At 49.7% G+C, this 14,863-nt stretch overlaps 3 protein-coding genes across 3 annotated transcripts; 2 read left to right on the plus strand and 1 right to left on the minus strand.

Moving 5' to 3' along the window:
• Positions 1-8,773: 8,773 nt before the first annotated feature.
• On the plus strand, positions 8,774-9,293 carry CLAFUR5_07871 (uncharacterized protein; the record flags this gene model as incomplete). Its single annotated transcript, XM_047907019.1, has 2 exons — positions 8,774-8,824; positions 8,877-9,293. 2 exons carry the CDS (start codon positions 8,774-8,776, stop codon positions 9,291-9,293), a joined length of 468 nt encoding a protein of 155 aa, XP_047759526.1.
• A 309-nt stretch (positions 9,294-9,602) lies between these two features.
• Positions 9,603-12,158, plus strand: CLAFUR5_07872 (uncharacterized protein; the record flags this gene model as incomplete). Its single annotated transcript, XM_047907020.1, has 1 exon — positions 9,603-12,158. The coding sequence occupies one exon, from the start codon at positions 9,603-9,605 to the stop codon at positions 12,156-12,158; it is 2,556 nt and encodes an 851-aa protein (XP_047759523.1).
• Positions 12,159-12,680: 522 nt separating this feature from the next.
• On the minus strand, positions 12,681-14,081 carry CLAFUR5_07873 (Lipase 6; the record flags this gene model as incomplete). The annotated part of the gene is made up of 1 exon (XM_047907021.1): positions 12,681-14,081. One exon carries the CDS (start codon positions 14,079-14,081, stop codon positions 12,681-12,683), a length of 1,401 nt encoding a protein of 466 aa, XP_047759524.1.
• Positions 14,082-14,863: the final 782 nt, after the last annotated feature.

Below are 14,863 nucleotides of genomic sequence, written 5' to 3' on the forward strand. Positions count from 1 at the left end.
TGTGTGCCCCGAGCAAACCTACGAGGCATGGACGGCCGCTTTCTAGAGATAGGCTGCGGTAACGCGAAGGGCGTCAAAACCTGGGGCGTGGTGTACACTGGCAGCGACGGCTAACACTGTCTGTACAGCCCGAGAGGACGGATGCGCATGTCGGTCAATAGAGAGCACTAAAGGGCTTAGGCCTATAGAGGTGGATATTGGCTTAAGGAGCAAACAGGGAGGGAGGGCGTAGAGGGAAGCTTTTGCTCCGGGCTAACCTCTCGAAACGAGGCTACACGGTGGTGCTAGATGAGTGGGAAAGCGCGGTTAAGACTTGTCACCTTATCTCGTAGCTAGCTTGCTAAATACGATTCCTTCCTTGCCTATAAGGTTCAGAGAGACACGATGATAGCGATCGCAGGAAACGACCAGGAGCAGGAGAGTAACGAGTGGAAGGAGGTCTGCAGGAAGGCAGAAACAATGGCAATGGCAGGAGATGGCGAGCACCCAGAAAGAGCACTTAAGGGGATGATTTTGGAGCTCCTTGGAGGGCTAAAGGCACTAAGGAGCCAAACAGGACAGATCATTAACAGGACAGTAGCAGCAGCAGCAAAGAAGAGGACACAGGAAGGCCAGAAACTAAGCCAACCAACCTGGGCAGCAGTTGCATCCCAAAACCCTCCCCCCCCCAGAAAACAGCTATCAAGGTCTACATTTCCGACCAGCAAGAGCAGAAAGAGATTGAGGGCCTGTCAGGCAAGGGAATCATACAGAAGATTGGGATACAAGGCATCATTGGAGCCAGGAAAGAGAAGGGAGGTGTCCTTAAGCTGTTCACAGCACAGGAGCAAGACAGGAAGAGGCTAGAGACACAGAAGGAGTGGACAGTCAAACTAGGCAAGACGGCTAAGGTCTCACACCAACAAAATATGGTTATTGCCCATGGGATGACCACAAAGTTTGACATTGAAGGAGACCTTAAGAGGCTGCAGGACCAGAACCAGGCTGTATGCCCAGGGCTACAGATCACAAAAGCAGCATGGGTCAACAGAAAGACAAAGGACACAAAGAGAGAGTCTTCTCTAGTGCTCTGGATAGGCACTGTAGAACAGGCAAACACCGTGCTTGACAAGGGCATCTTCTGGGAATGCGAAAGAATGGACACAGAAATCCATAGAAGCACCCACAGACTACTGCAATGCTTCAAGTGCCAACAGTATGGTCATATCTCTACTAGATGCCCAAGCCAAAAGGACACTTGTTCCCACTGTGCTGGTAGCCACAAAGTACAGAATTGCACAGCCCCAAAGAGTGAAGCCAGATGTGCATGCTGTGGAAAGAAACACCCTTCCTGGTCCCAAGACTGCACAGCTAGGATTGAGGCAAAGAGGAGGGCAAGAGAAGCCAGGATCAACACCCCTATCAGATTCCAGACAGGGACAATCACCCAAGAACCCCTAAGGACTGTCTACAACCCTCTGAAAAGAGGCAGAACAGAAGAGACCACACAGGCCCAAGGCCACCCTGCTATGGGTAGACCAAAATCAATTGTGGTTGCAGGAAGAGACCCGTCACAAAGCAGGCTCAACCTTACCACAATCCCAAATAGCAGCCAGCAGCAGGAAGCACGAGAAGACCAGCAGGAGACCAGCATGGATGAGTCATGATTGAGACACCTAATCTTACCACTATCCAGTACAACGTCAACAAAAGCCAGCACAAGGTCCAGAGAAGCTTTCTCCAAGCACTGGACCCAAAGAAACACCTAGTTATTGCAGTCCAGGAACCTTGGATCAACAGCAAATCTAACAGACCATCTACTGCTAACGACCCAAGGTATCACACACTCCTAGCCAAACAAGGCACCCCTAGAACATGCATGTACATCAGCAAAGAGATGGCAACAGACAGCTGGGAACAAATCCAACAGGAAGGGGGAGACATCACCTCAGTCAGACTCAACACCAACCAAGGCAGCATCCACATCCACAGTGTATACAACCCACCCCCCAGCTCCAGAAGCAGCACCCAGCTGGGCACACTACAACAGCTGCCAGACATCCTGCAGAGTGACTCCCAACACATCGTGCTGGGAGACTTCAACTTGCACCATCCTACATGGGGATCAGACTTTGCACCTGCCCATCACTTCCTAGCTAACAGACTCCTCTCCACTACCCAAAGCAACAACATGCACCTAGTTACCCCAAAGGGCCTAACTACCTGGTCACAGAGAGCAAGCTCAAGCACCATTGACCTGTGCTTTGCATCACATGACCTGCAGCAGAAGGTCACCAGATGCTGGGTTAACCAGGACTTGGAGTCCTCATCAGATCACCTCCCAATTCAGGTGGAGTTTGAAACACAGACACAGCAGGAAGGAGACCTAGAACCTCAGCTGGCCTGGAAGGCAGCCAACTGGGAACAGATCAGACAAGACCTGGAACAGAAGCTAGCTGGACTAGAGACCAGGAGACTGGAAACAGCCTTAGACATAGACCAAGCAGTGGCAGAACTGGTTAGAACAATGCAGGAAACTGCGGCAGCCCACACCAGAGAAAAGAAACAGTCACTGTACCAGAAGCCATTCTGGACAAAGGAATGCTCAGAGAAGGTCAAGGCAGCCAGGCAGGCCAGGAGAGCCCTTACCCAGAGCCACTCCCAGGAAGCATGGGACAGATACAACCAGGCAACCAGAGACAAGAAGGCCCAGATCAAGAGGGACAAGATGCTGGAGTGGAGGTCAACAGTTGGATCCATTACCCAGAATCCTGAGAAGATGTGGAAACTAGCAAAGTGGGCAAGACAACCCACACAGGACAGAAACATGCTGCCCCAGTTTCCAAACATTGAAGACCAGGAAGGAGTAATCCAACACACTCTCCCAGGAAAGGCACAGGCATTGGGGAAACATTTCTTTGGCACACAGGTAGAAGCTGACCTGCAGGATCTGGAGGGCAGTGTGTATCCAACACCACTAGAGCAATCCTGCACAGTGGGAGAGGGAGAGATCAAGAGCATCATTAAGACACTCTCAGGAAACAAGGCCCCAGGACCAGATGGGATTCCAAACTTGTTCATTAAGACATGCAAGGACCAGATCTCCCCTGCACTGTCAAACATCTTTTCACAGTGCATGGCCCAAGGACACTGCCCTAAACACTTCAAGGAGTCACTGACTGTGGTCTTGAGAAAACCACAGAAAGAGGACTACACAAAGCTAAAGGCATACAGACCTATTGCCTTGCTCAACACACTAGGCAAACTCCTGGAAAAGATCATAGCAGAAAGGCTGACAAACCTAGCTGAAGAACATGGAATCCTTCCTGAAGAACAGATGGGAGGCAGGAAACAAAGATCAACACTAACAGCTGTGGAACTTATCACAGAGCAGATCAAGACCCTATGGCACTTTGGGAACAACAAAGCAGCCACACTCCTCTCACTAGACATATCAGGAGCCTTTGACAATGTCTCACACCAGAGGCTGATCCACATCCTGAAACAGAAGGCTATCCCTAACTGGACAGTCTAGTTTATCCAGTCCTTCCTCAGAGGCAGAACCACAAGACTAAGACTGGGCAGATACAAATCTGACAGCATGCCTACAGAGACAGGAATCCCACAGGGATCAACAATGTCTCCAATCCTGTTTCTCCTCTTTATGGCAGACCTGCCAGCAAAGCTAAACTCCAGAAACACATCAGCCTCAGGGTTTGTAGATGACACAAACATCCTAGCCTGGTCAGACAGCACAGAAGAGAACTGCAGAATCTTGCAGAAGAAACACAAGGAATGTGAGGAATGGGCCAGGAAACATGGAGCCAGATTTGCCCCAGAGAAGTATCAACTCATCCACTTCAGTAGAGCCAGAAACAGACACAATATGCAAGCCCCAATCACTATTCAGGGACACACAACAGAACCCTCAAGTGAATTAAGGGTGCTAGGAATATGGATGGATCCAAAGCTCAGCTGGGGACCACAGGTCAAGAAAGCACAGGCAAGAGCAGACAACAACAGGCAATCAATTGACAGGCTTACAGCCTCCACATGGGGAGCCACATTTGCGAAAGCAAAGGTTATGTACAAGGCCATTGTGAAGCCAGCCATGCTATATGGAGCCCAGATCTGGTCAGCCCAAGACAAGATCCCAAAGAGAATTGCAGATCCCATCAGCAGAGCCCAAGCCTCCTGTCTGAAAAAGGTGCTTGGAGCATACAAGTCAACTCCAACAAGGGTGGTCGAAATGGAGTCTGGCTCCCCACCAGCCAAGCTCTACCTTCAAGGGTTGAGATACCAGTATGCAGGAAAGACGTCTGCATACCCAGCCCAGCTAGTAATCCAGAAGGCAGTCAACAAAATCAGGAGCCAGTGCACAAGAAGGCACAGACAAGCAAGACCCAATCCAGCCCCACAGAAGCAGCAGGACCTGCAGAAGTTCAAAGAACTAACAGAACAGCTGCACCTAGCCCAGCAGGAACAGGACAGAAGGGCTCAAGGGAGAGGATCAGCAGCCAGCCAAGGGAAGAAGCAACAGTCTCTAGCTGAAAGGATGGCAGGACTCCTCTGGAAGACTGAATGGACAAGAACCCCACAGAGGCCAGGAACCCCAAAGGCACTCCAACAGTTTGGTAGCCACAACTACCTACTGTACTCAGACCTGACCAGGTCAGAAGCAAGCATAGCAATACAAATCCGCTCTGAACACATCGGAGTCAGGGCATACCTGCATCAGAGAAAAGTCCCAGGTATCGAAGACAAGAGTTGCCCATGCGGCTACCTGTCCCAGAATGTCGAACATAGACTTCTGGTTTGCAAAGAATGGAGTACAGGGAGAGGTGAATGGAGGGCAAGGGCAAGGAACAGAAACTTCCAAGCCATGATCAGCAATAAGGGAGACCTCCAGAGAATTACAAAGTGGATCATCCACCAAGGATTTTTGGAGCAGTTCTCTCTTACTATGGAAACAGAGAGATGGATTGAGGAGAGAAAGAAGGAGGAGGAGAGCAGGAAGAGGGGGACAACTCTAGGGTTGCAGACAAGGTAGTCAGAGGCTAACCACCATGACACTAGTGCACCCTAATGGAAGGAAAACTGAGAACTCATGGCAAGGAAGCTATTAGAGAAGGAGAGGAGGTTTTTACCTAGGAATAGGTTTCCTACCTTATGCAGTAACATATATAGACATAAACCCGCATGGGCCGGAGGGCACCACAACGGGTAAATGAATTATCTATCTATCTATATCTCCCCCCTTCTCATTCTTAAACTAGTCGACGTGACTATACGCTTTTATTACTTTTATATCGGGATCCTAGAACAGCTATTGTTTTGTAGTGTTTTCTAAGTAGCCTATAAACACGGCTTCTTTTCCTCGGTTCATTAACTTGTCTCTCCTTAAGCCTTGAGGTTGGGCTCTTAGGTCTATATAGACTATAGCTTTGTATCCCTAGACGCGGAAATGGTCGACTGACGGTACTTGGCTAGTAAAGGCTTCTTCTAGTGAAAGAGCAATACCATTAATGATCGGACTATTAGGCAGTCTGTTTCTGATTACAGTCTGTGCTTATAAAGCTTCTAGCTAGAACTTAACTAGTATGCTAGAGTCTTTAATTATAGCCCGGACTATATTCTTAGAGGCTTGAATTAACCTTTCTATAGGTCTATTTTGAAGAGAGTTATAGGCATCAGTTGTGTCTATCTAAGTACTAAACCCCTTCTCCTACTCTTTTAGTAAGGCGAGAATTTCCTTTGTACTATTACTACGGATCGTAGATAGAAAGCACCTTGACTGCCGTTCTGCCTAGACCTTCTAATCCCGTAGGGCTATAGGAGCGTCGCTCCTAGCCTTTAAAGGGATTACCTACTTCTTCCTAGAGAAGTTATCTACAATCTTAAGCCAATATTTATATCCTAGCCTAGAGACTACACCCTAAAAAGGCCTATAGATGTCAATAGAGATGAGGGCCAGCCTCTCCCCTTTCCTCTCTATAGTAGGTCCTTTGAACTTCCTTATGTTTATAAGGGAGCAGACCTTATAATTCTAGTGTTTAGAAGTAATAGGAATAGGATCTTTCTTATTAGTAACTCTATATAGGTTTCTTAGTAGTCCCTTACTAAGGTGTGCACATCTTCTATACTATAGCTCCTACTGATCTTCGGACTTAGTGTTAGCTATAGCGGTACCGTTACGTTCTTAAGAGAGTATACTAGTATACTATAGCTTAAGAATTTCCGAGATCGAGTAGATAAACGGTACTCCTCCTTGAAGTTTAGTCTAGACAACGGGTTTACTAGACAAGGATTTGAGGGTAAAACTAGGTAGTTAGATAGCAAACTGTTAGCTGAACTAATTCTACGAAACAAGACTAACTCTAAGGCTAGGAACAAACAGGACATTTTCTAAGACAATTTGCTTTCTAGAAGGACTACCTATTACTGCACTTCCTATATATATAGCTTGTAGATAGCCACCCCTAACCTTGATCCACTTCCTCTTTTAAAGAGGCTTTAGTGTCCTAAATAGTGAATCTTGGTCAGTTATATATGATGATATATAAGAGTCAAGCAACCACTCGGACGAGGGGTACTTGCCTTTAGCTTCTATAGTAGAATGGGCAACCTCATCAACATCATTATCTTCTAATAGTATCTTAGGGTCTAATGCGTCTTCCTAGGTCGTATAGGCCCTTATAGGCTTACTAGAGGAGGCCTTTGGCTTACGGCTCTCCTTTATCTGCTTTATAAGGTCCGTTATTACCTTAAGGACATTACGAAGGTTTAGTAATAATGACCTCCTACGAGGTAGTGACGGTTGTCTCTTAGTAGGGTAGGTAACCCTAGCTAGTTTGTCCTTGTTCCTAATAGCCTACTAAGCTATAGAAAGGTGTGGGCACTTGCTTATAAAATAGTCACTATTATAGAGATAGTATGTAAGCTTGCCCTAGAAACCCTTCTTAGCGAATATAGCTATCCCTTAATAAATCATTGATTCTTACTTCTCCCTAAGGATTATAAGAATGTCTTATAGTAAGAGATTCACCTAGGCATCAATTATATCGCGAATTGAGCCAAATAAGTCTAGCAGAGCTACTAAGAGTTACTAGATCTTTCTGTCCTTAGTCTTAATGTCTTAGAACTAAGGCGAGATTGAAACAGCCCTCCTTATAATTGAGCTAAGCTCCTACTAGACGTCATCTATTAACTAGTCCTCTGTCATTACGAAATTGGTGTATTGCTAAAGCAAACTTCTTCTAGTAGCGAGAAGTCTTCTCTTATATTTAGCTTCAGCCTATTCCTATAACTCCTTTATATACCGGATCTCGTATATTATCTCTTAGTTATCTATCGATAGACAGATATACATCTTAGATAGGGCCGTTATATTATACCGTCTATACGATGCTTTCCTTATCGCTTAATCTAAAGGAAGGGATGACTCCGATAATATAGAGGGTGTCGCTATAGATAGGGTTATAGCGGGAATATCTATAATAATGTCTTCGAGGACCTAGTTAACCTGCTTTAATACTAGGTGTATTCTTATTAGCTTGAACTATGTTTCGTAGTTCTCTCTTATTAGAATAGGTACTACTCTCTTTCTTATAAACCTAGTCTTGTTCTCTATTTTTTATAAGTTAAGGGATAGGTTAGCTACCCTTAGGTAAAAGGATGTATTCGGTCGTACGTAATCGGATCGAAATAGGATAAAACGAACGCGAGGTTAATAGCGGAGAGGATGGCTATCCGCCGGGAAGAGGAGGAAAGTCGGTCGGTAAGGATCGTGTTAGTACTAAGACACTGTAGCGTAACTCTCTTAGTAGAGGGGGTTTCTGAGACACTGCGGCTCTCTTAGAATAAACAGTTAGTCGATACGAACGCGATGTCCGGAGAGCGACTCTTCTTAGTAAGCTCGCCTACTTGTCTAAGGTATTAGTATAGGCTCCCTGACTCGGAGTCTAACAGTGCCTTACTAGGCTCTTTTACGTCTTATATATACCTACAGCGCGGCTATAGCTTCCTATATAATGCGGGTGCGGCCTCCAGTCTGCCTTCCTTTTGTTCTAAAGAGGAATAACTCTAATACGACTTTGTCGAGGGTGAAACACCGAGTTGCTAACCCGGGCTTATAACCTGTTAGATAGGTACGAGTTACGTAGTAGTAGAAGACGGCGGATCACATAAAAGACGAAGAAGGACCTAATAGGATAGCGTGTATCTATATATAGTATCGCTAGTGTTAGTATAGGTAGATACTAGGTGTCCGGATGTTTGCTAGCCTATAGGCTGGCAAACCCTAGTCACGTGATCTAGTCACATGACACACCCACACCCACATGCTTGTCCTGCGGCCTATATGTTCTTAATAAAGGTAAAGGAAGGTAAAGGTAAAGGTAAGGGTTTTAGAGTAGGAGTAAGAGTAAGAGTTTAGGGTAAGAGTAAGAGTAAGAGTAAGAGTAAGGGTAAAGGTAAATGTGAGAGTAAAGGTAAGAGTAGAGTAAGAGTAAAGGTAAGGGTGAGGGTGAGAGTGAGAGTGGCAGGCTGAGCTGATAGCTGCGAGCTGAGCTGAGCCTCACCTTAGCCGAGCTGTGACGTAGTGCCAGCAAGGTTTGTGGGGAGCGCGGCTAGAAATAAATGCGGTAAAGTCCAACATCCCTGCTCGATTCCAACACATGTGAAAGAAAGTTGAGTGAAGCAACATCTTCAAGCAACATCATATTTCCACCAGCTCGAACTATACGCCAACAGTACGACATATCGTGCCTCAGTGACACCTACCGGACCAGTATTCATGGCAGCATCAGCAAGACAGCCCTCACCATGGGCAAACAAATACAGAGGTGTACGTTCCCCTCCACAACTCACTTCACATCTAATACTAATTCCTCCCCCAGGCCACAGTAGAAGACCTCGACCCGCCCCCAGCCCTCTCAACATCTCCCCACTCCCCCATCTCCTCCGCCCTCATGGCCGCCTACGAACGCGACTACACCCACCTGACCGTCATCAACCCCAACGACAAAACTCTCCTCGGCTACATATCGATACCGCACCTTCAATCATTACTTAAAGAGGGCAAGGTGAAGGACTCGGATCACGTGCAACAGGCGATGATCACGTTCAAGAGAGGGAAGAAGTATAAGCTCATCACGATGGAGACACGGCTGGAGGATTTGGAGAGTTTCTTTGAGGGTGGTGAGACGGGGGAGAAGCAGGATTTTGCGGTTGTCACGGATGTGGCGAGGAGGTTTGTGTTGGGGGTTGCGACGAGGGAGGATTTGAAGAAGTTTGCGGAGAGGAGGCCGGCTTAGGAGGGGAATGGTGGAGGTTGAGGACATGAGACATGCTTCGGAGGGCTGGGTTACAGAAGGAAGAATCACATCGGTGGCACATGTGGATCGAGCCAAGTGAACCGCATAAGCTTCCGCTTGAGGTGCAAACGGAGTGAATGTGACAAGTTTCCGATCTTCGTAAATCGCCGCCGCCCGCAATCTGTTATCACTCGGACCCACTACGACTTTCTCACAGACAACCGCCACGACCCGCCGTATCTCATCATTCAGGACCATTTAAACTTGAGACCACCACGACATTCCGAAAGATAACCACATCACCCAAACATGTCGGAGCTGACGCTGGTGAACACGTACAAACGCTACAAGGCTGGCACCGAGAAGCTCGTTCGGTGGCTCGTCGAGTCAGCCGACAGCTGCACTGACACTAACACGATCAGACGACCATCAAAGAACCGAGTAACGAGAAAGGTACGGACTGTGGATCTTGTCGACTTTGCGGAACGCGTCGTAGCGGCGAAAGATCCACTCGTCAATATCCCACTCGAGATCCTGGACATCACAAAAGATGCGATCACGGGGCGCACCTCTTGCGCCGAGTTCTACGCTTCCCTCGCTCTGGGATCCGACATTCCATCCAGTCTGGCTGACTCGAATGCTACCCATCAACACTTCCTCAAGGTCCTCATCCAGGTCTTCGCCATCTTGCGTAAGGAACACAAGGCCAGGCGCCCGAAGAGGAAGAAGAAGATGCCGGAGCTTGCTACCGATACAAACGACTTGGCAAACCTCTACCAGCATCTCGAATTGCAGGAGACAACAGATCTTCCCGAGGGTGAACAAACCAGCACGAAGCGGCCCGCGAAGAAAGCTAAAGCAGCCCCATCGAAGCAACACACAGATGGCATCAGTCTCGATAATGAGCACGAGGAGATGATGTTTGCCATCTGGGCGCTTCTGAAAGACCTGGCAGACCTGCGGTCATTGGTACGCGACGTCTTTGCACAGTTCAAATCTGGCGAGGTCAGCTGGCGTACCACTTGCCAGGCAGCTAGTAATGCTATGCACATGGGTGGTCTGTTGGGCTATGAATTTGGAGACGCTTACCCAGAGGCTGGCAGCTTTGATCAGATCATATCGTTACTTGATATGAACTGGGTAGAGGATGTCATACGCTCGTCTCAGACACAAGGCGGAAGCGTCGAAGCCGAGACGCTCCAAGGGGGGAAAGCCAGTCAAGGCATGACTGACCAAGCGAGACTACTGATTGCCGACGGCTGGCTTGCAATGTCCGACCTGATGCATATGCACTGGGTGTTCGACAATGGCAAGGACCCTGGAGCTGCCGAAGTACGCAGAACAATTCTCCCATGTTCTGCTGACCTCCATCGACACCCCTTTACATTCACATTGCTCGCCATCGGGGAGGACCTCGCACGGCTGGAGGCCAGACTCCAGGGGTTCAAGAACCATGCCCATCCGCTCTTGGACAAGTACACGATGTCCCTAGTCTGGACACTCAGATCAGACCGCTTGGACATTGGAGTCGTGGCTGCAACTGGCATTTATTGTGACATCTACGATGCGCTCCAAGGCGATCTCGGCTATTCTTTACGAGAAGTTGCACCGCGACTGACTAGCCGAGCACAAAACACTCTCGCGACCATTAAGGCCTTCTCCAGTGCCGCAGATGACTACATTAAGGCGCACATAGCCCAGGGACTAGAGGACCTGTTCGAGGAACAAGGCGACATGTTCAAGAGCGAAGACCTGGATGACGGAACTTCTGGGTGGGGGTGCTGGTGCTGGACCGATCGCGAGAATTGTAAAAAAGCCAAGGTTTTTATACCATTCACGCTTCTGGCCGCCTTGCCGGTCTTGCCAGCTCACATTCTCGATGAGACCTCTCCCAACGTACAAGCTCTCAGCGGCATGTTTTGTTCCAATTTGCATATTGTCCTTGCAGCGCTATACCTCCATCGAGCAGGGCAACTCTCCGGTGCTCTCACAAAGCGATGGCCAGAGATGGAAGCAGTGATAGCTGGACAAGACATGCTCGAAAAGCCAATGTTGAGGCCGGGCAACGGGACCGTCATGCTGCTGGCAAAGCAGTACAGTCTTGCGTTGGGCTTGAGTCTTGGCCAAGTCGCTGGGGCATCTAAGCCGCACCTAACATCAAGAGCGGCTCACAAGTTCTTCCCGCCGATGGAAGCATTCTCTTTGAAGGCGAAGAGTCACACCAAGACCATGAATACCATCAAGAGGCTGAACTTCGAGCCATACGTGGGATCAGCGTTGCTGTATGATTGCGTCCGTCTCTACGCTTCGCTAGGGTCAGGCATCAAGGATCAGACTATTGCTCAGCAATGGAAAGACACCAAGCGTCTGTCGCCGATGCAGTTACACGCGGTACTGCAAGAGGTCGCTCGAGCAGAGGAGCCATACGTTGACTTCAGTTATGTGGCGTTCTCGCTCGACTGTCTATCTTTCCTGGCGCCTGCGACACGTGAGTACATGATCACAGCCGGGGAGTATGTTCCGAAGAGGCCATTGTTCGAGATCACTCACGACGTTCTGTGGGATGCTGGTCATGCCGAGCTGCGGGTGCAAGGCAAGAAACGCACGAGCTTGGCGGTCGCCATTCCGGAGCTCAATGACCTAATCGAATGCTTGCAGAGCCAGGTCAGGCATGCAGACTGGAGCACAACGCGACATCAACCTTCAGTGGCTTCTGCCGCACGTGAGCTCACAGCTGTCCACGATGCGCCGACGTCCAGCGTTCCTCCGGCTTGGAGGATCGACTGGACGAAGCAGAAAAGGCGTACCACAGAAAGCTCACTCATTTCCGCGCAGTCTTGGTCTGCATGTTCGACGAAGCTTTGAAGCAAGCGAGATTGGCGGTGGACGATCTAGCAGTGCTCACCCGCGCTTTGGACCATCTCGTTCGAGACTACGCAGCTCTTGGGCTTGATCTCCGACGTATCATGACCCTTGACCTGGCACCTTACGGCGGCCTTACGCACAATGATGGACTACTGAGAGCACAAAGCACAGCAGCCGAAGCACAGAACCAACAGACGATGCTTGACTTGGCTTTCAACCTCGTGCAGGAGGATATCAACGGGAAGGGGGCATAGGATCTTGAGTGGTTCCAAGGGCTTGGAATTTCCGGGCGAAGGGAGTGAACAGGCGTCAACGCAAGGCTTGGAGACAAACACGAACATTACACGGATGCTCAACACCAAGATAAAGGACGGAGTCCGTCGTGCCCAGCTTTTACAGCTTAACGACAATGAAGTTTCGACAGCGAGCGGGGTCAGCGAGGCGATGAGAACGCTGGAGGAAGCATTCTTGCATATGTGTGCGCGTACTCTAGACAACCTATCATAGAATCACCCATCGGCCCTAAGTCGGCACAGTCTGCTTCAAAGTCCCAATGTCGCTCCTCAAGTTGCTGTCACCCCTGCCAAGCGCCGCCAGCGCATCAATCAACCTCACCAAAATCGGCTCCAAGCTGACACCCAACGCAATAGGGTTCAGATTCTCATCCAAACTCGTCGATCTCGTGCACCCACTCGTCGCCACCTTCCCATCAAACGCACTCTGCACAAACTGGTAAGCCCCAACGAAACCCAGAATCTCAGTGGTGAGATGACCACCGTTTGCATAAGTGACAAAATCCACGGCAGCACCATTGCTGCACCAGGTGTCAACCAAAGTCGTAGCATTAGCGTAGGAAATAATCTCATCTTCCGAGGCATGGAAAACATAGAGCGGCACTACCGGCGTTTCGTCCTTTGCCGTTCCCATCGTCTGCTGTGACAGAATCGATGCAATGGTGGGCTCGTAGTAGAGCTGATCCCCAAGCGTCTGGAAGTCTGTGCTCAGCACCGACATCTCGGGGAAACTGAGCAGGTCCGCGGGTGCACAGTTCTCATTGGCGAAGTCGAGCTTCGACTGGCCATACGGTGTAACGATGGAGTCTATCACCGGCTGTAGCGATGCCGCATATGCGTTCGGCTTACTAAGACCGTCGATTGCAGTTGGGAGGAACCCGCTGAAAGCCGTGTTGTCAATGTAAAGGGCTGTGCCGGTGAGGTTCGCGACTGTGCCGCCGAGGGCCCAACCCTTGATGTTCAGCTCGGGAGCGTAGGACGATTGGAACTGAGCGCCCCAGCCGGTGGCGATGGAGCCTCCCGAGTAGCCGTAGCCGACGATGGAAGGAGTTGTAGTGGTGAAGCCGAGATCCTTGAAAGCTGTTACGGCACGCATGCTGTCGAGAGTGGCCACGCCAGCCAGGCGGCCTGCGCCGAATGCGGCATCGGAACCTTCGTAGTCGGGGGAAGAGACGATTAAGCCGGAGAGGAGGAAACCTTCGAGCAGGAGGAGTTCAATGGAGGAGATAAGGTCTTCCTGGGCGACGCCGAGCTGGTAGTTGTAGCTTGGGTTGCAGATGGTGGCGCTGGAGTCGTATGCAGTGTGGAAAGAGACGAAGCGGTCCTTCTTTGCTCCCAGAGGCTTGAATACGGTGGTAACTGCGGCGTATGCGGTGCCGTTGATGGATGTGGTGCGGTAGAGGAGCTGGTAGGTCTGAACGCCTGTTGGGACCAGGCCTAGGAAGGAAGAGATGACTGTGCGAGTCTTCAGGATTGTTCCCGGTGCTTGAGCTTCGAAGCCGGCTGGAGGCTGGTAGAAGGGATCATTGCCTGGGGCAATAGCTCGCTTAACCGGTTGTGCGATTGCGGCAGTGTGAGCGAAGGGGATGAGTGCTAGCAGGCACACGCTTCGAAGCCAGTGGAACAACATCTTGAGCTGCGAAGCACCGCAGAGAGATTACTGACAGCAAATACTCTGTAGGAGTCTTTACACTGCCACCTCAAGACACCACACATCTCCTCACCACAACGGGCCATCGTGCGATTTATATGACTCCCCTCACGCTCTTGTCCCAGCAGGTGAAGTCGCCCGACACTTGAGCAGTGAGACCAAAGTAGCACATCGTCCGCGCGGAGCAACTGTTGCCCATCTCCCGCTTCGTATGAGGTCGCATGCACTTTTGATTGATCGTGTGGTAGCACGAGGAACGAACGGCTACCCCTCTCCGCAAATCAGAGCCTCAGACGCTGACGCTCGCCGAGGCTGATGAAGACAAGCTCTCGACGGAAGGGTGATCTGCAATTCGCTACAACATACGAAAGCGCTAGGCTCGGCACGTTGCAGATCTGAGCTGGAGCTTTTACTGAGCTTGAAAATGCTTGGCAAACTTACTGCGGAGAGCAGGTAGAGTTCGAATTGGTCTCAGGCGGATTGGGAATGCATCGATCCGTGAGTGAGGACATTGCAGTACACTGCTGGTCGACACGGCCGTTACGCCACTCCGTAATTGAGTGAATACATAACGACAGGCCTGGCTCAGACAATCTCTCTCTTTTCCTGCTCCTGTCGTTCATGCTGTAGCTGACTAGCCAAAATGTGCTGTTGGCGGTTGTGAACCTCCAAAGGTAAGCGTAGCGGAGTGGAGCTCTCTACCAACCCTTCTAGACTGCAAAGTAGCGTGCGATCCACGCTACCGCTACCCGACGTACAGT

Source organism: Fulvia fulva, chromosome 3, assembly GCF_020509005.1.
Source record: "Fulvia fulva chromosome 3, complete sequence".
Classification (NCBI taxonomy): Eukaryota; Fungi; Ascomycota; class Dothideomycetes; order Mycosphaerellales; family Mycosphaerellaceae; genus Fulvia; species Fulvia fulva.